Source organism: Cavia porcellus, unplaced genomic scaffold (assembly GCF_034190915.1).
Source record: "Cavia porcellus strain 051 isolate PalLab524CR breed Dunkin Hartley unplaced genomic scaffold, mCavPor4.1 scaffold_13, whole genome shotgun sequence".
In the NCBI taxonomy this organism is placed as follows: domain Eukaryota; kingdom Metazoa; phylum Chordata; class Mammalia; order Rodentia; family Caviidae; genus Cavia; species Cavia porcellus.
Window position 1 is genome coordinate 21,859,288 of NW_026947496.1, and position 26,044 is coordinate 21,885,331.

General features: G+C 39.7%; 1 protein-coding gene across 9 annotated transcripts in view; it reads right to left on the reverse strand.

Annotated features, from left to right (window-relative positions):
• The window catches only part of Kif13a (kinesin family member 13A), a 174,826-nt gene that overhangs the window by 101,961 nt on the left and 46,821 nt on the right, over positions 1 to 26,044 (reverse strand). For all 9 annotated transcript variants that reach the window (XR_010051168.1, XR_010051167.1, XR_010051166.1 and 6 more), the window contains exon 3: positions 11,224 to 11,236. Coding sequence is in view for 6 of the 9 variants with exons in the window: in XM_063259934.1 (XP_063116004.1) it covers positions 11,224 to 11,236 (13 nt within the window). In the remaining 3 variants the exon portion in view is untranslated. The remainder of the gene's footprint in view (positions 1 to 11,223; positions 11,237 to 26,044) is intronic.

A 26,044-nucleotide genomic window follows, 5' to 3' on the forward strand; every position in this document is an offset into this window, starting at 1 on the left:
CTCAGCTATCAGAGGCTCCACCAATGACCAAGGAATTGTCTAGGAGCACAGTAAGGAGTCCAGGAAAAAAAGCAGAGCCTGTAGAACCCCTCCTTCTGTGATGCCCTCTCTCCTAGCCTCAGCTTTCTGAAAGTGGTAATCATTGGTAAATGGTACCTCCTCCAAAGCTTCTCTGACTTCCACTCTTTACTTTTCTCTCCACTTTCAACAGCTCCACCTCTCCAAATAACATTCGTCTACCTAAGTGCATTTTCCATTAAGTTAAGACTGTGGGTACTTAAGTAGAATGCCCACTAGTATAATGCATTGCACACAGGGTGATTCAGTCTATGGCAGCTACTGGCATCAGTATTGATCATAGCTATTGATGGGCACTTCCCCATTAGAGCAGCTACCACTTGCAGCGGGTTACTATGTACAGACATCAACCGAAATCCTTTGTATTTTTGAGTACCATTTCTGCTCACTCATTGCTTTATAACCTTACAGATACAGGACACTGGGCATAGGTGATCAGTACTTGATTAAACAGAGGAGAAAATGAAAAGGTTAAAAAAGAAGGCTCATGAGTAGAACAGTCACTAGAAACTGTTTAGTTTTGTGTTCAAAATATCAATGCAAAACATCCTTCATCCTAACTCTCAAATCCAAAATTAAAAGGGCTTATCCTGGGGGAAAAACTGTGCTCTCCAGGGGCTCGCTCTGCTTGTATGAAGGAGCGTGCCTCACTCCTCTGTGCTGTCATCCTCCTCTTGTCGAACAATCAATCCATTGTTCACATCTGCAGGCCCAGCTGCCACTAAAAGCCTGCTCTGCAACCATCTACTTTGAAAACTGTGCCTGAGATCTCTCATAAACTCCAGTCCTTCTGGTTTTAGGAACCTTCGTTTGTCAATGTCACATTTTATGGTTACTTTTCAACTTTGACAATTTGCAAGACTATAATTACCCTAAAAAAACATGTTTCATATTTGTTCACATTTCACCACACCATGCTGAGAAGTAAGTCATATTAAAAGACGATGAAAGCACTGTCTTTCGTGTTAAAATTTTCCTGTTCATGCCAACTTTCAACACTTTTTTTCTCTCTTCTAATATCAGAGGTGAAGAGTCATTAAAAAAGAAAGAGTTAAACTACACTCATGATGGAAAAGCTGTACTGAAACTGCAAGAACAGTCCAGCCCTGGACTGTCTGAAACCTGTCTGACCATGGCACTGTCTTTGCTCTTATTGGCCAGCACAAACTTCAGCTTGGATTTGAATGTATCTGTCACAGACTACAAAGAAGGAACATCAGAGCCATCAACATATTACTGACCAGTCCTATTAACAGACTAACCTTCCTGTTTAAAAATCTGTCAAGCCAGTAACTGTCTTTCTGTGATGCAATTAATCATTTCCTTTATATATACTTACATCTACACACCAAATGATGTTGTGGGTTACACAGTCAACACTGCCTATGAGGATGTCAAAGCACCTCAGAGATTCAAAATAGGCCAACAGCATCCGCTGCACATGTACAAGATACAAGGCACTGTCCCTGGTCCTGGGGCCATTCACAGTCTGTTACAGAAGGCAACTGTGAGATGTGGCTAAAAAAAATAGTGTGTGCTAAATTTAAAAAAAAAAAAAAAAAAAAAAAATATATATATATATATATATATATATATATATATATAATTACAGTAAAAGATATACTGCCATTAATCTCTTTTAAAATACTTCCCTTCACTTTGAACGCACTTATCCTGTCCGCCATTCTATAATCTTCATTATAGAAGTCATGGAAGTCTTTCATAAGTGTCTTTACTGGCACTGCACTGTTATAGTTTCCTCGATGTCCTGAATCTATTGAAAATGTCTAACTCTCAGTGTCATTTTGAGTCTTTTCCCCCTTCCCTTCTACTCTCTCCTTCTCCTTCTCCTCCTTCTTCTTCTGAGTCAAAGTCTCATTACATTGCCCAGACTGGCCTTGACTTTGCTGATGTAGCCCAGGCTGGCCTCAAACTTGCAGTGATTCTCTCCTGTCTCAGTTTCGTAAGTGCTAGGATTGTATGTGTGCACCACCACATCTGGCACATTTTTTTAATTTTTAATTTTTTTTATTAGTGCAGGTTTCTGGTATATAATGTTTGCATTCCTTGTGGGGAGTTGGTACATGTACAAGACAAGGTGCCAGATCCAGCGTACACACAGTAATGTTTTTTTAAGCCTGCCTTTCCATTGGCTGGTGCTTCGCAGCATCACTTACCATATTTTTTTTACCACACCTTGAAAAGACAAGGAATAGGACTTCCAGAACTGCTTCAGGAAATGGCAAGAATGATGGGATAAATATGCTTCAAGCGAGGGGGTGTATTTTGAGAGGGATTAATGACAAGGCATCTTTTACTGAAATGCATTCTCAAAATGTAAATGCTCACTGTATTTTCTGGTCATGCCTTTTATGTAGTGCAAAGCACTACTGTGAACTGCAGTTCAAAGGTTCTAAGAGCATAGAGAGAAAGTATCTCCCCAAAGAACTCATTCATGCACATACTCATTTAAAGGATAAATCTGAAAATGGAAACTAGTTCTCTCAAATCCCACACCAATATTATAATAGCAACAAGCTTCCATTTAATACTGCACATGCAAACTAGTGATGCATAAGTAAATGAAGCACTAACTCAATTTGAACTACGCCAAATTCTCATTTCATGTTTAATCCTTTATCATTACTTTCCAACTTCTGCTTCACTGGTTGCTGAGAAATGGGATGGGGGTTTCTCAAATATCTGTGATATTTCTGGTTCTTTCATGCCCAGATTACTTCTCAAAAAACCTAGCCACTCAATCTCTCCTACAGCACATTTAAAAGGTAGCATGGAGATTTCCAAGCCCACAATATTCCTTCTTTAACAAACACACTTCAAGTTGCAAATGCTTAAGCATGCAGCATATGATCCTGTCCACCACGTCTGATAAATGATTCCTGTTGTTCATTACAAAAGAAAACACATTAAGACTCAGTCACGTTGGTATCACCCACTACATGCAGTAGACAGTCTGGTTCAGAACATCTGGACAAAGATGTGCCTGCCACCCCCTGCTGGACCAAGCCCAGTCCATCCAGTCAGACAAGAGCAGGCTGGTGCCAAGGACTCAGGGCCCCAGGGCATAAAGAACCTGAGGCACCCCAGTGGCTGTAAACTTATTCGATGTTAGCTTGCAATAGAAAGGACTGACACAGAGTTCACTCTGCTGGGATGATCCAGGACCCATGGGATTCCAGAGACTCTTCCTGAGCCAGGAGGCTGTCACTGTTCTGGATAGGGAGCTGGATCAATGCTGAGACAAGGGAAATGGAGATCTTTTCTCCTGGGTCCTGTCGTCTGTGCAAGCTGGTACCCTGCCAGCTGCATCTACAGACATCTACAGGCACAGAATTATTATTAGTGTGAACATCTGGCTTTAAACAAAGCCAGGCAGAAGGAAAGGGGAGAAAGGTAGAGTCTACAGAAATTTCAAAACAGAAACCTAGTGTGTTATGTTTGAGGATTTGGCTGGGGAGAAGGGTAGGAAAATAGGAAATTTTAAAAATGTGGTTTGAACAATGAAGTCTACTGATTGTTTTACTGTTCCAAATGACTCACTGTCCTCTCTTAAGAGGATTATGTGCTCTGCCTACTGCCATGTGACTTGCAATACCTGGAGCAGAAAGAATATAATTCCTGACCCTTTTGATAGCAGGCTTGGTCATGTGATTTGCTTTGGCCAATTGAATGTGAACAGAGAAATGAATGCCAGGTCTGACAGCTTTATCTTACGCTACTGCAGGCTCTTTCTATTTTCCCTCTCTGCCTCAGAATTATTAGTAAGTCCAAGATAGTGGCTGTTCCTCCAGACTAGAGCTGAGATTGCAGCCACAGAGTACTGAGCTACAGCTAACATCTGAGAATATCAGTAACATCAGAGAAACAAACATTTGTGTCTGAAGTCACTGAAACTTTAAGGTTGTTACTACTGCATTGCCTAACATACGCAGACTAACACAAAGAAGTTACTATTAGATGAAACCAGATTATTATCTTCCCTACCTTCTCTACCACAAATTTACCCTGCATCCTGTAGCCAGCTGAATTTCTTACATGCATGTCAGTGATTATGCAACTTTTCTACACAAAATCCTAAATAATTTTTGTAGCCCACTGGATTCAGGGTGACTCTGAAATCCTCTATAAGCTACCTGCTTTTCCAGTTTTTAATACACGACTTCTCCTTTCATATACTCTACACTCTCACCAGAGCGTGCAACTCATTAATTCCTAACATACCATTATTTTCTTGGTTCTGTCCCTTATATACATTTTGACTTCCGTCCTGAATTTCCTCCCTTGTAGCCCTTCCCTTCACTTGCAAAGCCCTCCTGAAGCTGCAGTTAGCTGTGAAGCTGTTCTTCCTCTGAAGTTACAGAGGGCAGCTGTAGTGACTGAAGTTTATCATACTCCATCTTCCACAGATACATTAAAAAGAGATGAAATAATTTTAATAACATATTACATTTAACTCGATATATCCAAAATATTTCTCTTGCAATCTCTTTGCTCCTCTACCTCAGAAGGCAAAATCGTATGTAAGTTTCTCCTGGTTTCTGAGCTGTTAGGATTTGCTACACATCAATCTACTTCTTCAAAGACTATGGCCTTCAAGAAGTAGCAGCTGACAGTGGGAGTGTAGCTCACTGGTAGAGCGCTTTCTAGCACTACAGGTCCTGGGTTTGACTCCTAGCACCACTGGGAAAAAAACTGTTTTCTTTTGCTGTAATACTATCAGTTTCTTTAGCTCACAGTTTTTGCCAACAAATTTATATACACAGGAGTGGGACCAAATACCTTGAGGTTCAATTTAATTCACAAGATCAAATTATTCAGATAAATCATACATTAAACTGTAAGACATTAAATATAACAATCATGAGTGCAAAACAGCATATGATCCTAAACAAAATGATTTTTCAGCTATTTATAATTTCCCCCAAACTCCTCTTTCCCCCTAAACTTTTATTATCTTGTAAGGCCCAACAAGTAGAATAATCCCTTTTCTTCCTCTGTGTGATTTACTATTAAAAAAAAAGGTAGCTAAACTAATAAGCAATTTACCCCCTTTAACTCATTTGCAATCTGTCTAAAATAGAAACCTTGCACTGAAAACTACAATCACACTGAGATGGAAAGACCCGTCAATCCTGACAACTGTATGACAAAGGCTTTTTTTTTTTTTTAAGCTACATAAGAGATATATAGCAGGGATCTTCCTATTTGTCAAAGATCTTCTTTTTCTTTATTAGAGAAATAAAACTTGTTTCTATAAATTGTTTAGTACACAACTGGTGAAGAATTGAAAGGTATGCACACAGTCTATGTGTGTGGTGATGGTGAACCTTTTAGAGCTTTCAGTGACACCAACAGCCCACTGTGGCAGGCATGCCACAGATCTGCCATCCCTGGTCTATGCTGAAATAAAAGTTTCTCCACTCAAGAGCACAACTTTATAAAATATGCCATTTATCAAGGAAAAAAAAATCCAAAGATATGGTACAAAGCAAGCTACAGATACAAAATTTCCCTTTCTATTCTGCTATGCTCCATTACGCATGCCATATAAGAAACTGATAATAACCTTCATTATGTCTTTGCCCTAATACAACACTTAGAAAAAATTAATTTTAGGTAAAAAAGAAACCCATTTGGAGGGAAGTCCAGGAATTCTCAGCCCTGCCCCCGGTGGCAGCACGATTTATGAGGGCCTGGGTTCTCAACAAATTGGCTCTTCCTCCTCTCTCCATCACCCCAAACAGCACACATCTGAGGCTGCTGGCTTTATCTCCTAACAACTCTGTTCCCCCTTCACAAACCCTCCCCTTCCTCCTCACCAGCACTTCTATCCTAGATATTTCTTATATACAATCTTTACAGGTAATAGTAATTGTGCAAATTACAACTCAGTGATCATTTTAATAATTATTTACCATTACAAAATTAGACATAACTTCAGCTACTGCCCAAACACAGACTATGTGAATAAATATTCCTCAGAAAAAGTCAAAGCAATGACAGGGGAATCTAAGTTGGTCCTGAGCCCTGCAATGCCTAGGGGGCACTTTCTGTCCAGCCAGTCCAGGGTGAGATTTACGGAAGGAACACTGGAAACATGGGCTGGCCAGGCACTTGGGTCTTCCTGAGAATAAAGTCACAGCAACAAGTTTCCTCTGGCTCAGTAGCTCTGTCCATTGGGGAAGGCCACTAACAATATATCCAGACTTGAATCTTTTTTTTTTTTTTTTTTCTTGAGACAGGGTCTCACTATGAGGTTCAGGGTAGCCCTAAAATCACTATGTAGTTCAAACTGGCCTGGAACTCACGGTAATCTTCCTGCCTCAGCCTGAGTGCTGGGATTATAGGCATGCATCATGTCCAGTATCTGAATCTTTTTTCTACTCAGCTAGTGACATCCTCTTGTTCCAGCCAGTCTCTTTTCTCCTCTCCCCTGTTCTCCCCTCTCTCCTTTCCTTTTTTCACTTTTTCAACAGTCACTGTGTAGCCCTGTCTTTGGTGACTTGCTGTCTCTTAGTATTTGCATAGTTTTGTCTATTCCAGAGAATCATATAGATTTATATACAGTATGTAGCCTTTTCAAAATTGGTTTCTTTCACTTAGCAATGTGGATTTAAGGTTTTTCTATCTTTTCACAGAAGGACAGCACAATTCTCTCTTATCACTCAATGAAACAATGGGTTTGCATAATCCATTAAAGGACATCTCCCTTGCACCCAGCTCTTAGCAGCTACGAATGAAGCTGCTATACACACTTGTGTGCAGGATTCTAAGCAGCCATCAGGTTTCAACTCCTATGGAGAAACACTGGTGGCTGGATGGTGTAAGATCCTAGGTAACTTTGCAAGACACGGGAAGCTGTCTTCTAGAATCCTGCACCATTCATCATTTCCACCAGCGATGACAAAGTTCCCATTGCTCCACGTCTTTCCGTGCTTTGGTGTTGTCAGGTTTGGGGTTTTAGATATCCTAATAGGTAGGCAGTAGTATTTCATTACTGTTTTAAGGTGTAATGCTCTAATGACATGACATCGGCTATTTTATGTGCAATATTGCCCTCTGTATAGTCTCCTTGGTGAGATGTCTATTCAGATCTTTTCATTTTTTAATTATTTGTTTCCTACCACTGACTGTTAAGATTTCTTTGTACATTTGGGTAAAATCCTTTATCAGGTTTTAAAAATACTTTATCCCAGTCTGTAGCTTGTATACTCTTTTAACACTGTCTTTGGCGAAAGCCTTTAGTTTTAATGAAGTTACACTTATCAATCTTTGTCTTTCAGAGATCATGCCTTTGGCATTGTTGTCTAAAAAGGTCATCACCAGGGGCTGGGGATTTAGCCTTGCAAGTGTGTGGTTGTGAGTTCGATCCCTGGTACCGATAAAAAAGAAAAAGACCAAAAAAAAAAAAAAAAAAGGTCATCAATAGTTTTGCATTTTATGTCTAGGTTGATTATCCATTTTGAGTTAATTTTTGTGAAGGATGTTAGGCCCTTGGGGTTTTTTGTTTGTAAATGTGGATGTCCAGTTACTCCTGTGCCATTTGTCTCTTTTGTACTTCAACATTTTCTAATTTATCTTCCAGTTAAATAATTCTCTCTTCAGTTGCATCTGTTCTACTGCTTAATCTTAAATCCTAGACTTGGGATTTGGGTTTCTCAGTTTGAAATTCCTATTGAGTTTTCACATGCTTTGCTACTTTTTATAACTTTCAGTTCTAACGTTTTTCAATCTAGTGTTTTACTTCCTTAAACATGGCGAGTATATTTCTTTTAAAGTTTGTATCTGCAACCTAATCTCTCCAGAGGTTAGGTTAAACTCTCTAATGTTCATCTCCGTTGTATCTAAAGTGGAGCACTACTCAGCCACAAAAAGGGTAAGTTTGAGTCATTTGTAGGGAAATGGATGCATGTTGAGATCATAACACTAAGAAAAGTAATCAGACACAGAAGGTTAAATATCACATGATTTCTCTTACAGGAGAAACCCAGATATAGATAATTTAAAGAGCAAAACAGACAAATGATAGGAAGAACTTTTTGCAAATAGGAAGGGAATCAAGGATGGAAAGAGAAGGGAAAAAGGAGGAGTAGGGGAAATAGAAAGGACTAAGATGTGATATGTGTGGGTATCAACTTATAGTGGTGAATGTATTCATTATGCACTCCAAACATTTACTAGCAAAAATCTTTATAAAACTTGTGCCTAATAATTTGAGCAATGTGAAGCATTTATGATTCTGTCGTTTCTATTTTTATTATTTTTGCTGTTTCTTCTTCATGCTACATTATCATGTCACGTACCCTTCTTAGCTCTCTGTGCATGAGACACTGTTTTCTGTTTTTCTGCAGCGCTAGGAATGCCCAGGGCCTTGTGCACCTTGGGCTGAGTGCTCTACCACTGAGCTACATCCCCAGCCTTAGAGAGTGTATTTTTTAAAGGTCTGTGGAATCCTTAAAGACTTAGGATTACATTTGCTTCTGCCAGGTGCTTCTGCTACTCAAGATTTCCTGGATCACACAAATCTCTCGTAATCCCAGCAATCTCTGTGAGGGCAGATTTACCTTTGTTTTCCTTTCATATCCCACCCAAAGCTGGGTGCCAATCTATTTTGCCAGTCCAAAGTACAAAGAAATTACCATGGACTCCACCTCTGGCAGGACATAAAACAACAACACTGTTGTTCCCCAGGGTCCCAAAAAGCTCTCAGTAACATTGCTTTGCCTTTAACCTGTTTATTCCTGAGTGGCATATTCCAAAACAGTAGGTTAAACTTCTCTAAATGTTCCTTTCCTTCCTTTAGACCTTGGTCTAGCAACTGTTCACCAAACCTGGTATATCTCCACTACCTCAGAGCATGTATTTTAATAATGTTTAGTCCTAGCTGTCCTTTGTAGAAAAGGGAGCACTGATTACCTACTTTGTCGTTTCTGCTACAGAAATCATAAAAGGCAGTTTCACCCTTTACATCTGTCTTACCTCTGTGGTCTTTAACTCAACTGACTTTATATTACAATGTGCATGTATCAACTAGCCCACACTATCAGCGTGCTAGGACCAGGTCTAATCTATGCAGCGTTTGTCTCCTTCCTAGAAGAATCATTTGTTAAACTGAACTACATTGTTTTCTCTGATGCTTTCATATGAACCAAGAAAAACTGTTCCTGAGTTAAGGTCCTGTCATGTTGCTCAGGCTGGTCTTAAATTTGTAGGCTCAAGTGATCCCAAAGTGCAGGTACCATGGGCACATACCATACCACCTAGCTAAAAAATTTACTCTTCAATAATCATTAAAAATGTCTTTTCAGCTGAGTGTGGTGGTGCACACTGGTAATCACAGCACTCAGGAGGTGGAGGCAAAAGGAACATTGCCATTTCAAGACTAGCCTGGCTACAAAGTGGCTCAAGGCCAGCCTGAACTGCAGAGTGAGAACCTGTCTCAAAAAAAACAAAAAAAAAGGTGTCTTTTCTTTTTCATTGTTTTCAATATTTACAGTTTCTAAAAAGAGAGTCTTATATCTACTTGAGTCTTTCTAACTCTTGCTATTTGTATTATTTATTTGAATTCAAGATGGTCTTTTTTCCAGATGTGCCTTATCATGTGTTTATTATGTATACATAAAATGTATATTATGTTAAATATGTAAGAAATGTATTTTAGCATGGTGATTTAACATTAATTTTATTTTGAAAATTTCATGATATTTCTTAGGCATTACCAACAGGATACTTAGCAAAACCAAGGCTGCAATAGGCTATATATTGAGGTTAGAAAGTAACTAGTACAACACAATAGTAATTATTTGAAATGTTTTTGTGTATCTTTTCAATTTCAGTGCTTTCTTTCACTAAGAAGCCACATGTGAATTGTTCAGTATTTCAGAGCCTTTTTCTATAGAGAAAGAAGTAAATATGTCACAAAACTTAAGGTATGTTTCGAAACTTCTAGGAACCAGTAGCAGAATAAATAAGTTAGTTTAAAGGGCATTCAGATCTTCTAGTAGCAGAAAAATTTTCTAATTTGCAAATTTGAGGAGAATAATAGCCATAACAACAATAATCTGATCTCTTAAATTTGGCCAGCTTGCCTCCCATGGCTTATACTTCTTACATTATTACATATATCCTTTTCCTTAACAGGTCACATATGATTTGTTTAATGCATGCTTTTCTTTGCTGGCACTGAAATTCTTAGCAGCAGACATAATACCTTTGATGCCTTCGATAACTATAAAGCATAAAATGACATTTTTGTGAGTTTGCATAACCCAACAACTTAGCTAGAATTTTTTTCTGTATAACCCCAGGGAAAAGCAAGCCTTTGTCTATTCCAGATTCCATTCTTCACCCAACATGTCTTAAATTCTGCCTGGATAACACAAGCAGGCTATGTATAACTTGTCTTAATCCCATCTTAGGTGCCATAGCTATAATCATTATCACTGGCCAAGGCGTGGCCAAATTATTATTTTTGGTCTTCACCATCCCTCAGATATTCAGTAAAATGTTCACTGGTAACAAAACCAATCTTTAATCATTTAGGGCCTATCACCCAGATTCCTTACTTCTGTCTCCTCTTCCCATCAATCAGTTAACTTTTGGGCTTCCTCAATGGTAAACACAACATCAAAAGCTGGCCATGCAATGGGGAGACAATTCCAGCTAGTAGACACTTGTGATGGCCTAGAACTTCAACAGAACATAGAGAATTGATGGAAAGTGGGATCTCTACCTAAAAGTGGAAAATCTTTCCAAAGATACCGAGTCTTCTCAGCAGGTATGAGAAAGACAGTTTGTGAAGTCTATAATACAGTTGCCACACTCATTCTGGGTGGTGTTCTCCTGCCTTCTAGGGTGCTCACACGCCACTTATTCAGCTTGAGATCAAGGACATGCCCTGTGTCTTGCTGAACCTCTTCCCATTACCAACAAAGCATAAATAATCAGCCGACTTGTGTCTGAGGGTCAGAGCATATTCCAAGAGCGAAACAAAATGAGAAAGTGCTCTGTAACTGCAGTGTGACATTCTAATTTTATGTTATCAGTAACATAAATTTTTTTGTGTGCTTTAAGTTTTAAATTAGAATGCCATTTTTCTCAGGTGTTACACATGTCAGTGCTTACCTTGGGAGGTTTCCTTGTGATGGGAAAAAAAGTTCAGCAGCAGAGATATAGGTGATCAGTACAGCAGCCACATCCAAAGGAAACAATAAAAGAGAAAAAAAGAGGTAAATTTAGCACCTTGGAAACACTCTGAAAGATAACTCTACCTCACAATGATCAAAAGCCAAATTCAAACACATTATTGCCAGAAGGAAACAACTTTCATATTTGTTCAAAAACATAGTATACACATAATGAAGTTCTATTCTGGTATAACAAGCTCACGATGGGGTAATAATCCACGTGTTTCACTGCCAGGAACCTCTAAACCGCAAGTGCTACAGGTATGACTCTCCTATTGGGTGGCATGGGACAGTCCCATCAATTGGTACAAGACAGCGAGAACATGTTAACACATGTTAATAGAGTGAGTCTAGCCGTTCAGTGAGGCTTTTTAATGATTTTAAAAAATGGCAAAGAAAGAGCATAAAGATAAAAAAATAGTAGTCATTACTGACCAAAATGACGGTCAAGCATTTTAAAATCAATTTTATATTTAAATGTTCCTAAATTGATGATATATATGCATATTTTCTTTCTAAACATGTATCAAATATTTCAAAATCTTCTTTTGATAAATATATATACTTTAATATACATACATTTCCTCTTTTGAAAGGCATGCTTTCAGATGATAATTTTCACCTGTTTAAATACTAAATAGACTTCCCCTCCTCAATCACAAAACACATAAGTATTTTTCACGTAATGTTCATATTTCCGTGCTAATAACTCAGAAATGACTGAAACTGCACCTGGAGAAAACTCTGAAGAGGAAAAAAGTAATAAAATATTAGACTGACTTGCTTTGTAAATATTTTCCTCATGTACAAAATTTAGAAGTTGAATTTTTAATTCTAAGGTGTGCGGATCCCATGACAATTCTTGGTTTTCCTGATACAGTCATTCTTGATCAACTGTTCCTACTATCAATTCATAAACTGTAGAATTACTGTGAATGAGAAATGGAAAATTTTCCCCATGGCTTCCATCTGTCTTCAGAGGGAACAGAAACAGGGAAAACAGATTTTTGTAGGGCAGAAGGCACACAATTGACTGACAAAAATAGCCCAATGTCTTTTCTCAGTCACTGGATTCAACAGTCTTCAAAGAGCTCTGAAAGGACCAGCACAAAATCCAGAGCTTGACAGTAGGGAAAGAATGTCCACTGATTTCACAGTCAGGTGGGCAATTCTATACTTCTAAGTGCAGACAAAGAAAATCATGAAATTCCTATGATGGTTTAGCTGAAATGTCATTTTCTTGGAATTCCAAGCTAAAAGAAAATGAGCTTTTATGCCTATGTCATGACCTCAGATGTACAATAGGAATGTAATTTTTGTCATCTGGTTTTTGTCTAAAATAACTGCTATCTTTGGCTATAATCAGGCAAGTTTCAACATACCAGTGTATCTACTCGTTAAAATAAGACAAACATTTATAGATGTTATAATAAAAATGCACAAGTGTTTTTAATCCTAAGAAACTGTGGATTCCCACTCTCTTGACAAAGTTTGAAGTTTGTGCCAAGAAACCTTCCTTAAGTAGAACACTACTCTGGAAGGCATCTATTCTGAGCAGGTAAAATAGTAAGCCTTCTCTTATTTTGTTTGCTTTATTTTTTTAAAGCCACTTAAATTACTGCTTTATTTAACAAAGGAAAGTCAATGGATTAGAAAAAGGCAATTACATGAAGCAGCACACTCCACATCAAAAAAATACAGTCATTCCATGTATCTGTAGAGGATTGATACTACAATTCATGGACACTTGAGTACTTTACATAAAATGGTGCAGTATTTGCATATAACCTTTGAACACCCTCTCATACACTTAAATTATCTGCAGATTATCTAATACAATCTAAATGCTATGCAAAAAGCTATGTTTGTTTGGAGAATAATGACCAGAGGGAAAAGTCTTTACATGTTGAGTGCAGGTATGTTCTGATCTTCAGTGGGTTGAATGAAGATATGAAATCTACATATATAAAGGGTCAAATGTATAGTTTCTCATCTAAACTATACTAAACCAAGTAACCCAACAGGGGCGGAACTAGCTAAGGAGAATCCCAGGGATCTCTCCAGAGCAGTCACACAATACAAACGACCAAGCAGCAAAGAACTAGAGTTGGTCAGTAGCCAGTGGTACACTTACCACCTTAGCTACCTAATTAACAAGGTTATCCTTTCTTCATTAACATCCATTCCAATAAGATTACTTCTTCTTAGGAAACCAATCATTTCAGATTTGTAAGTACTTTAAAAGTATATTCTTTTAAACCATAGTCTTCTAGTAAAAAAAAAGGTATATTCTTTTCCCTTAAAAGACAGCATATTATGTGAGGTACAGATACAATCCTGCTACCTTCATGTGTTTTGACTAACGACAAATGAAGAGAGGCTGAGTAGAGAGAAGGGAAGCCAGCAAATGTGCTGCTACCCTCCAGTAGTGGTGAACCAGGATCCTTGCTACAGAAGAGACATTAGCACGTCACAGCTGTACTTTATTAACTGGAAAACCTTTCTTGAGGTTTTAGATGATGGACAGTTAAGTTACCCTAATCCGGCACCACAGTTTACTGTTTACTGTCCAAATCCCCAGAGAATGTATGATATTCATGAGAGTTGTGAAGAAAATTATTCTCTAATGTGAGTAATTGCAATACTATAACCAGATACAAAATGTCACCCTTTGGAAAGAAACTCATGTGATTATTACAATGTAAAAATAAAAGATTTCACACATATATGCAAATAAACATAAAAACGTAACTTGAAGGGAGGCCAGCAGGCTGAGATGACTCCAATGGTCTGGGCTCCTACATACACAAAAGGAAGCAAACGCAGGCTCAGTGAGCACCAGCTCAAGAACTTCCCATCAGGGCAATTCAATTATGGCAGCTGCTCACAGTTAAACCAATCAGATCATGTCCCTGTTCTGCCTCTAAGCCCGCCCTGAAAAAACTTTCCTTTCATATTTCTTTGTGGAGGCTGAACCACTTCCCATTTGGAGCTACTGGATTCATGAATCATCAGCTGCATGAATCAACTTTTAAACTTTCAATGTGCCAAAGTTTATCTTTTAATAATACGGAAAAGGATTAATATGGGTGAATAATATGAACACCTATCAAACTCTATACAACTAACATTAAATACAGTCATCCACCATATACTGACATTAGGTCAATAACAGACCCCTCAGATGATACTGGTCCCATAAGATTATATCATTTAGTGACAATGTTATTGTTTGAGTTTGTGCAGGTATAATCTATTATGTCCAAACAATGCTATCACCCAATCAAGCATCTCTCAGAATGATGAATACCTCAGAACATATTCCTGTTGTTAAGCAATGCATGCTTTTGTGGAGTTTTAAAGTTATCACCCTTTGGCGATTACATCAGTCAAAGCCTTGTCGTTATTGTTGAAATACCTGTGTGTATTCATTACAGAAAGAGGTAACATTTCTGCTAAGCAAATACCAGTGAACTAAAAAGAACAAAGATCCTTCAAACAGTCCTCTCAGACCCCACAACACAGGCTTAGTTGTGACTCCTTAGAAAACAAGAGCATTGCACAGACGTTTGGTTAAAAGAGTATTTACTCCTGGCCATTCTCCTTTGCCTAGTCTCACAATCATCCTCCAAAAAGGCCAAAACAAAGTGACTCTCTGTAAATGTTGTCAGGTCTTTCTGCATCTGAAAAGAAACAAACTCAACACAATCTGATTTTTTTTTTTTTTTATCAGTACCGGGATCGAACTCATGACTGCCTGCTTGCAAGGCAGGTACTTATGCTGCTGAGCTAAATCCCCAGCCCCCACAATCTGATTTTTGAAAAGCCAGCATAGTCATAATATTTCTCTGCCTCAAGATTTGGAGAGAAAATAAGAAGGTGCAGTTGTACACTAGTACTATTTTTTCGAAACACTGAAGCTTCTCTCCCCTCCCAGGACAAGCAGGGTATTTACACCATGGATATTTACTACACAGCTCATACAATTTACATACTTCTGTCCTCTTCTGCCTCCCAGACCTATCTGACCACTTGTGTCCACTCTTTAAGACCCAGCTTAGGCCAAGCATGGTGGCGCATGCCTGCAACTCCAGCACTCGGGAGGCTGAGGTAGGAGGACTGCCATGTGTTTGAGGCCATCATGAACTACACAGCGAGACCTTGTCTAATTAAAAAAAAAGACCCAGTTCAAAGCTCCGTCAGGTCCTCACCAACTGTGTGAGCCACCTTGGTCTTCTCTATCTGTAAAAACCCAGAATTCCTATGGTCAAAAACCAGCCTTGTACTTTCTGGGACACATAAGATTCTACAGTCATCAGTGGCTCTGCACTATCCAGTCTCTTTATATTTTCAGTCCCTTGAAAACCAAGGTCATGCCACATGCTACCTTCATAATTGCTGTCCTCTACAGTACTATTTCTTGTAGGGCTCAGCACAAAACTAAAACTCAGAAAGAATTTTTACCTTAGCGAGTTAAACACAATCCAGATGTGAGTAGATTTAAATCACCACCATGAGCCCACAGTTTTGGGGAAAGACTGCCTGCATTTAATAGCTGTAAAGACTCCAGAGGTGGCAGGGTGTTGCCCAGTGCTTGGCACGCACAAAACCTTGGGATTTAGTCCCCAGCATTTCTCCCTCCCCCAAGAGATTTCACAATTTGTTAGAAAACAGACTATTTCTGATTATTTATTTAAAAATAGATCAACATTTTAAACAGTGGAAGTTCAATGGGATGTTAACAAAGGTTCAGTAGAGAACACTTCTAAGGTCAACAAAACAGAAATGCACCAAAGCTAGTGAAACACAGGTTACTTTATGGCAGCGGTTCTCAGACTTTTTCGGATGCTTTGCCATGCTGATCACTGTGTACTGCTAATCTCACTGCATAGTCAATACAGCCTTCCAACAACAGTAATTCCAGGTTTAGCAGGCCACATGTTTCTTTGGGAAGAATATCTGGGAGTATATTTTGGAGAAAACTTACTGATTTGGATAAGCAACAAGAAAAGTTTTTTCATGGATACAGTGGGATTTCCAGACTTTTGGTCAAAATATTTTCTGCAATTAAAGAGGTGTCTGTCATCTTAATAACAGAAGCAATAAAATTCCACAATCAGTAATTAACAGCAGTGTTACAATTTTCACTAGCAGTTTTCTCTAATTGTCTCATAAATTAATTTCAGTATTTTAAAACTCTGCTTAGTCCTCTTCAAATATTAACAGAATCATTTGTAAGTATGATACAATAAAATTCTAGTTTTAAAAATCAGTACAGTGTCTTTCTGCATCAGTCCACAATCTATGAACACCCAGTAAGACTCAAGTTTTACTGATACAGGACTCAGCACCTCCTGACTTAGAGGTAAAACCAGGGGGTAACCCTATGCTTGGACCCAACCACAGCCCTCATGGTATGTACCCAATGCCTTGCAAGTAATTTATCTTTAAGAAATCTTGTGAGCAGACTCAATCAACCATTGAGTCACCAACCTCTCCTATTAGCATATTCCTTTCCATGGTAACACTAATACCTGATCAAAATGTTGGCAAAATAGCCTTTAAAATAGTAATAAAAAATTCACAGTCAGTTAAGCCTAAACACCTGTAATCCCAACTCTGGCAGGCCAAGGTAAGAGGACTGTAAATTAAAGTTCCATCTGGGTAACTCAGCAAGGCCCTGTCTCAAAAAATAAAAAAGAGCTGGGGATGTAGCTCAGGATAGAAGTTTTGGGTTCAACTCCCAGTCCTACACTCACTCACTCAGTTAATCAAATTTAAATCTAAAATACAAAAGCTTTCTTTTGGGATTGAGGCTTTACCATTTGATAAAGTGATGGGAGACTATTCAGAAACCACAAATCCTCCTGTTGGTGAAGAAATCCAAGCCAAGTTCTACATCTCTACCTGGCAGGGCCACACTTCAGGTGTCCCACAATGCATCCTGTACCTCTGTCCTAGCTCTAATCATCAATCTGCACACAGAACAAACTCAGCATATCCTGCTGGAAAAACCATCTTTCTATGGGACATGCTTCCTTTTGGAGGTTGTTTTGTATATTCAAGTTTCCTTTTTCCTATTTCTGAATTCATATTTGTTTTACTCACATCTTAGTAAGTGTGCACACTGTTGGGAGAAAGCATCCCATGAAAATAAGTGGCTCTCCCACCAATGCTCTCAGGCACAGGATGCCTGTGGTAGGGCAATCTGCCCATCCAGACACCGACTCCGTGCAGAGAAATCCAGCAGAGACCCTGGTGCTAATGATGAGGACACACAGAAGAACTCATTGAAAATTCAATTCCTGCAAGAAAATTCAATTCTCCTTTTCAGATCTCTTCTACAATTCAGATTTCCTAGTATTCCCCTAGACACCTTGTAGTTTCACAATAAACTGAGCCTGGCCTCCAAGAGAAGTCCTAAACCGAGGACATTAAAAGCAGGCAGGTGCTGGGAGCTGGAGACAGCTGGTCCCAGGATGGCCTTCTGTGCCGATAACACTCACTCACAGTGGGCACTCCGTAATTCATCTTTTCCTTCTCCATGAAATAACTCTGGGATTTTAAAGCAATCCTGCAGTGAGCATGTGCGCTTTAGATACTGCCTGCTCTTATAGCCCTCAAGCAACACAGAAGCAGAGCCAGTGCTGCAGGAAGAGGGAAGAAGCATGAGGAAGGAATCGGAAGGGCAGTGCAGCAGGCAGCCAGGTGTGTGGGAAGGAGGGTATTCAGTGATCAACCCAGGGAGCAGGGACCCACTCAGCCAGTCAGGAATAGGCCCCTGGAACTGAAGAAAGATTTGCGGGGACTCAGATGGACAGAAGCACAAAACTAGCCTGAAAAAAGGGGCAAACACCAGAGCACTGTCTGAGGACTGGTGGCAGGACACACGATTGCTGGGTCCCAGAGAAGATGGGAATCATTCTCTTGCTGGTAGAAATGCCACAATGTCCCCCCACATCTATGGCATCAGCCCTTGACTCACTGGAAGTAAAAAGAAGGAAACCGTCTGCCATAGACTTTTCCAGAAGCACTGAGTTCAAGGATATTTTCTTCTAACTTCTCCTTCTTCCTCTTTTCCCTCTTCCTCCTCTTTATTTTTTTTTTCTCCTTCTTTTCTTTTTGTTTCTTTGGTTTTGTGCTATGCAGTAGGCTGGTCCTAAACTCACTATGTAGCCCCTTGAAATCAGCAATCCTGCCTCAGCCTCCCAAATGCAGGAGTTACATGCATGCACCACCACACCCAGCCTAAAGGCCATTTACATAAAATGCTCAGGTTAGAAAATATACTTCAAGTATCTTGTTACTGAATGCTAAGTTAAATAATTTTATTTTTTCAATTGCTTTTAAACTACATTATTTATCACGAACCTTGTTTTTCACTAAAAAGGTATTATTTTCTCTTCTCGAAGTGTTTAATATTGCTGCCTAGATGCTGAGTAAAAGTACCCCACAATAAATTTTCAGTTCCGTGTAGCCAATTGGTTAATAAAGAACATTACAATAAACCAGGTGTAGTGCTGCATGCTTGTAATTCCAGCATTGAGAGGCTGAGGCAGGAGGATTACAAGCTTGAACACGGCCATCACAACTTAGCAATTTAGTGGAACTGCCTCAAAATTTTAAAATACCAAAAAAAAGGTGGGAATACAAGTATGAAGACTTTGCTTTGAATCTGTTTAAGATTATAATAAAATGCAAAATTTGAGACAAATATATGTGACTATGACCACATAATGATGTTCATGAGGTGTGTGTGTGTGTGTGTGTGTGTATATATATATATATATATATATATACTGTAATTCTAAAATCAAAATGGACTCACAAAGCAAACAGAATTCTGTGCAGCTAGGCATGATGGTGTGTGCCTATAATCTAAGCACTTGGGAGACTGAGGCAAGAGGAGCATCATGATGAGTTCAAGGCCAGCAGAGCCACTTAGTAAATCCAAGGCCAGCCTGAACTACATAGCAAGACCCTTCCTTAAAAAAAAAGAACTTTTTGCAATAATGGCTTCTCTGCCTATTTTCCTGATACTATCAAGGACAATAACCCCCAAATCACCCCCTGACCAACCCTACTGCCAATGCTAGGTTTGTGCGCAGCGGAGACTTAGCCCCTTCTCAAGCTTCTGTTCATCACCATGGCTGCAATTCCTTGTCAAGGGAGCCTGGTGAGAACTTACACCAAGTTAAACAAAACAAAATTAAGCAGAGAAAACACGGCTCTTGTGCAATTTTCTTGGTACATCTTCAAAGTATCACCCGGTACGTGGACACCAGCTGAGATGTGGAAGTCAAGAGGGAAGCACCTCTGTAAAGTGCTTTCCATTCTCAGCATAAACTAGGTACCCACTGACACCATCCTCAGGATAAAACCCACCCTGCTCTGTCTGCTCCACAGCAGCCTTGTTGGTATGCTTTCTGGAGGGATCATGTATTTTAACTACCTGGTTTCACTTTTATTTCCTGGATCTCTTTTCCACTTATACAAGATCTTATACCTTGATACCACTTTGCCCATGATAGAGTAGCAATAAAATATTTGACTTTTCTACATAAAAGTCAGAGCTGAACAATAATAGCTTCTCAAAAGCTAGGGCACTTGCTAAAGAATGCCGTTAAGCCCTACTTAACAAATACACATTTGCTTTTCTGTGACAGCCAGTCCAGCACAATGGTCACAAGCAGGGATTCAGAAGCTGGCTGCCTGCTTCCATTCTCACCTGGTCACCTTGTGGAAATGCGAGCTGTGTTTAAGTACTAGTCCCTTACCCATCACTAAGTGCTACCTATAGAGTTAAGTGAATTAACACATGTCAAATATTTAAAGGGTGCAGAATAACATGTAAAATATGAGAACCTCCCACTTTCGGCTGTTTATTTCACCTACCCACTCCTCTTCTCCCCCTGTCACAGAAACCCCAGCTGCTCCTCGGACTTTGCTCCCCAGATGCTCATGGATTTGACAGCCCACAAGACCTGGCAAGGGCTCTGGAACCAAGGGAAGCCCGACTCAGCAGCGCATTTACTCTCCACCTAGTTTCAAAGTCACATTGAGTCAAGTCACCTAGGCAGGAAATCATCACGGTTACTACGATTCAGAAATGCCGACTCGGAGGGATGCCATGTCTCATCTCTCTCCCTAGTGTAGACTGGGAGCTGCGAATGAGTCTCCCAATGCCGTGTCTGTGACAAAGAGCCACACCAGCACGTGCTACAAGGTTATTCTCTAGGTTAGAAAGCACAAGATAAAAAAATTTCATTGTGGACATCAATATATATATAGAAAACAGTTTGATTCTAAACCTAGATTACTGAAAGGCATTAAGGCTTTAAGGAAGCAACCTTGGGTCTATCCAACCTCACTGCAGGAAAAAAATAAATGGCTAGGGAACACAGGGGCCTGCCCTCATGTGACTGCAACCTCACTGCAGATATGATCTCCCTCTGATGCCTATCACCTTCCAGGAGCAGAATCCCCAAGGAAGCAAGTCTGAGCCCAATTCATGAAGGTTTAGGATTGTTAAAAGAAGGTTTTAAATTTTTCTTCCCATTTATGCTACAAACCCTGTAAGGCCAGCTGCTATGCCCCAATAATTCTTTATTTCCTTCAAACCACTTCTCAGCATTTTATTTGCTCATATCACTTACGTGATTAAAAACAAACAAACATCTTCTAGCCATTAGGCAAACTTGCAATATAAACTCAATGAGAGCCATTATGGCAGGTTTCATCAGAATGACATGGTCCCTTAAAAGCTGTACAGGAAACCAATTATTTGTACAAGATACACAGTACAACAGAAAGCCGGGTTAAGTTGATACGTAAAGGAAATTATTTAAACTATATAAGTTAGGCATTTAACTCAGTAGCTTCTCCCTCTTACATAACCCTCAGTGTTATCTGTAAACGGGTAGCAGTAGGGTATGACAGCAACTTCATTCTCACCTGCAAAAAGCATCAAGAGTAGGGCATGGTGGTGCATGCCTGCAATCCCAGCCACTCAAGAGACTGAAGCAGGAGGATTAGAGTTTGAGATCAGCCTCAGGGATTTAACAAACTTTGTTTCAAAATAAAAAGGGCTTGGGATGTGGCTCAGTGGTAAAGTACCACTAGGTTCAATCCCCAATAACACTACCATCCAAAAAAACAAAAACAAAAACAAAAAAACCCCAGAAAAACAAACAAAAAAACAGTTCCACAGCTGGGCCCTAAGGCCACCAGAGACTGTTACGTCTCTCTGGGGTGCAGAGCACTCTTCTCATATGTTCCATGCCTGTAACAAGGAGGTAGGGTGAAGAGAAAGCCAATGTTATCAAGCATGTTCTGTGCATTCACATGGTGTTTGACACCTCACCCATCAAGCCTCACTGCAATATGAGGTAGAAATCACTCCATTTCTCAGATGGGTCACCTGGCTACAAGGCTAAGCAAATGTCAAAACTAGGATTAAAACCTTGTTCATGATATTCTGGGTATATTCCCTTAACCCTACACCCTTAACCTTGCAACCAGAACAATCTATTTGAAATACATTTCTTATCATTTCCCTGCCTGAAGATCCTGCAATAACTCCCTATTACACTTGCAATAAATAACCTGATGCCGATGTCCACAGCATATGGTAAACACTGTCTACCTTTTCCTTCTCCTTCCCACCTCCAAAGAAATCATAAAACTGCTTCCTGTTTGCCAGTAGCACAAGTTGCATGCATTTTCTTGCTGTCATGGCCACTTGCCTTTCTCCTCTGCTTCACAGCTAGGGGCAGTAGGGCAGTGAGCAGGTCTGCTTCCTGCGTGTGGGCTTAGCTGAGCTTCTGGCCTGGTGAGAGGTACTCATCTTCCCCTGCTGTTGGCAGTGCCCTGCAGGTAGAGGCTGGGTAACACACATCCTTGGTTCTCTCCAGTTAGATCTGGCTCAGTTCTTGGGGTGTAGGGTGGGATAAATGTTTAATGAATAAACAATCACATGCATTACAATAATCTCCAAATTGTACACCTAAAGAATGTCCTATATGACCTTGTATGACAAGTCATACTGAAGGGCAGCCTATTTTTATAATTAGGGACATTTATTTCACCACTCTAGAAAATAGGTAACTTTATTTGAGTAAACCATGAATTTGAAAGTCTTTTTAAAAAGGATGTGTTTACTAGCTATGCAGTGGCTCTCAGAGCAGCAGGTTATCAGGTAGAAAAACCAGCTCCAGTCCCACACTCTGGGCCTCAGTGGGCCTGTCCCCAGGACTGCCTTCTTACAGAGGTGAGGTATCACTGAGAGAAGAAAGCATTTGCATATGAAGCTCCCTCCCCTGCTCACTCCCAGGGTACCACTTTTATGTCTGCCACCCAGTCCCGTCCCACTTGTCATCATGTGTAGCATCTTACCCTACTTCAGTTTCTTCACAGTGCCTTTCAGCACTTCAAAGCACCTGACTTACTTATCTCTTACATTACTATACATCTTGTCTCTTGGACCCAGTAGTTATAAGATCGATTGCCAAGGCCTAAAACGTTATCTAGGACTAAAATTACTTAGCAAATATTTGCTAAATGAATGAAGTCCCTGGCTCACATTGGAAAAAACAATGATGCTTCCCTACTCCACTCTTTTGGGTTTATTTGAGCATCACTCTAACATACAAGCAGTGGTGTGCTTCATTTTGTTTTGTTTTTCATAAATGTCTTACCAATATGATACGTTAAATGCAAACCCAATCCCCATGATGAATGCAATCATTCTGTACTGCAAACATGTACTTGTAAAAGTAAAAACTTAAGTAAATAAGCCTTATTAGTGAATATATCCAACACATACACAAAGAAAAGAATGCCCCATAGTAGCATAAGGCAAAATCTTCAAGGTCAGTTTTCAGTATATGACCAGTCCTCACAGTAGAGTATATTAGTGCTGCTGAAATAAGACTTAGGGAATTTCAAGTTATGTTAGAGATTCACTTTCAGTTGAGGGAAAAGACCTGCAGATTACAAATTTCCAAAGGGCTCATGTAGTTTTCACAGAGTGCCGGAAACAGTAACCACTCCTTCTCCAAGGATCTTAACCCTCCGGTACCCAGCAGAGCTGCTGTACACTAGAGGTAGAAACTGATGTTCACAGCCTGCAGGGTCAGCCTTGTCTCTACCACAAATGCTCTGCGTGGCTGCCTGGCCTGCCTGCATCTGGCCGCTCTGTTCCCTAGCTTTCCAGCACACGGGCACACATGACAGCCAGGAGAAGGACTGTGAGGCAGGGCAGCAGCCTAAGGGGCCCACTGACAGCCCAGCACTAGGACAGAATAGAAGCTGGGAGCAGCCCAAATTCCCGCAGTTCCTACAACCACCAGCCTCGGCTCATCACAGTCAGCAACATATGAAAAATAGTGAAGGACCAGTGTTTCAAGGGGTAAGTGTTGGCTACTGGAAAAATTAATTTATATTACAATACAGGTAGGAAAATGAGCAGCAGGTAGGAATGGGAAGAAAATTGCCTTGGAATAGGAATTATTGTAGAGAAAGATGCTAGGCAATTTTCAATTAACCAGGATTAGGCTTCTGTCTTATATTTTAATATTTCAGTCCAGAGCGATGCAGTTATATGCAGTTTTCACTTCTATTTCTTTGTCTATTACAAGTCCAAGGTCAAGTGAATGCACAGGAGTGACCAACAGAAGCAAATACACTCCAGCAAGGTACAAGACGAAAAGGTGCAATCTAATAAATGCAAGTCAGCAGGCCTCAAGCCCATCAGACGCTTTCTCTTTAAAAACAAATAAAAATAAAGCAGCATTCCTGGCCCCTTCACCTTTAACTCTCCTCACTTACCGAAAAGCAAAGGAGGCTGGGAGGAAAGGAAGAACAGTTCCCCCTACAACCATCAGGATGAACAACATTTTCTTCTGTGTTTTAGAGCCAAAATCTCTTGTTTAGAGATGTTCACAAGAAGCTTTGGTCTGGACCTTTTTCTTATTCTCCTACTTTTGGGGGATGTATTTCCTAGGGAAGTGAAAATCTTTTAAAGGTTGAGGCCTGAATTCTTTTCATCAATTTACAAAACTACTTCTTCACCTTACTTTCAAAAGGTACAAGTAAAAAATTGCCATGAACATTCTAAATTAGAAGTGAAGTATAAGTAAGTCTGTTTTTAAAGGTCCAATTCTCTTTCAAGATAAACAGATGTATCTTAAGGTACTAGGAAAATTCTGCTGCATTTCTGAGGGCTAGATAGACGGAACCAATATAAACCATGGAAAATAACATAAATGATGCGTTTCCAAAAAACTGTTCTGGAGAGGATTATTGAAGCAAGATACATTAAGGCTGGCAGAGAGGCAAGGAGGTCCTAAGGCCAAACATGTCTTTGAACTCTTGCTTTTACCTGCCCCTCACTTAAATACTTACAAAGCATAACAGCCTAAGAAGGCTCCAACAGGCTGATTCCATTTTATTTTACTCTATAACCTTTTTGCCCTACATGGTAAACATTAACATACCCAGTTGAAGGGAACACATTTCAAGGAGAGTTAAACAAATCTCAGGTAATAATTATTGGCTAATATAAGGGAATACGTTCTCAGTCTCTATGAAGAAGAAGGTAGTAATTATTGGCTAATATAAGGGAATACGTTCTCAGTCTCTATGAAGAAGGAAAAACCTACTTCTAAAAATGTCAGAGGACCATAACAATGATGCAAGTAATTCCTTACATGCAATCTTTCTAGAAGGCTTTTATAAACTTGAAAATAAATGCAAACAGCTGAGCTTTTATTAGCACCGTGGTCATTTCCATATTTTAAAATGATACAATGGGTGTGCCCCTTCACTGGCTGCCTCAGGGAGTACACAATGGAACAGAACATCTGCCAATAACTGATGAGAAGCAAGGTGGGGAAAGGAAGGGAGGAGGATGCCCTGGGAAAGCCCAGCACAGGAAGAACAGAAACTCAGTGTCTTCCTGTGCTCCGAAGACCAGCCTGCTTCTAGTTAAATCCTTTGGGGTTCCTAGCTGGCCACCATCTAAGCTAGCTAAAAATAACAATTATGAATTTTTTAGAAGCCCAGAAGAAATGATTACAAGAAAGGACTCATCTTTACAACTGTATAGAAACAGAGCATTACTTTTAGACCTGTGAGACTTAGGTCAAGAAGTAAAATATCCTAGTGAAATCCAAAATATACTCTTTTGTAGAAGGGCTACAGAAAATATCTGTTACTTCCGCTAATGAAAATCAATCACTTGGAAATCACCACGCCCAGCTCAAGGATCTGTCCCTAAGGGAGTAACTCCCTTGAAGCTTTAAGTGGTGGGCTGACTTGCAGAATGTAAGAGTCCTCCCATATTGTTTTCCAAAAACCAGTGAAAACCAAACTCAGAGAACATAAAGATAAACTGTGATGCAGCCTGCAGTGCAAGTACCTACACCACAGTTCTACACATCAAATGTGAATGAATCTTGAAAACTTAATGCTGAAAGAAGGAAGCAAGCAAATCTCAGAATAATATGTCAAGTATGATTCCCATCTACACAAGGCTCAAAAAAAGACCAAGACTAAAATAAATTGCTAGGGGATACACAGTTCAATGTAAAACTACTTCAACAAAAACACAAAGGAATGATGAACACAAAGTCAGAAAAGTAGGGTTCCCAAGAGGGCAGCTTTGTGTCCACTCCCCTCCAAAAGCACGATTCTGTTTCTTCAGCTGGATGACAAGTATGTGGGTGTTGGTTTAAAAGTGTGCTCTAAAAATGTGTGCT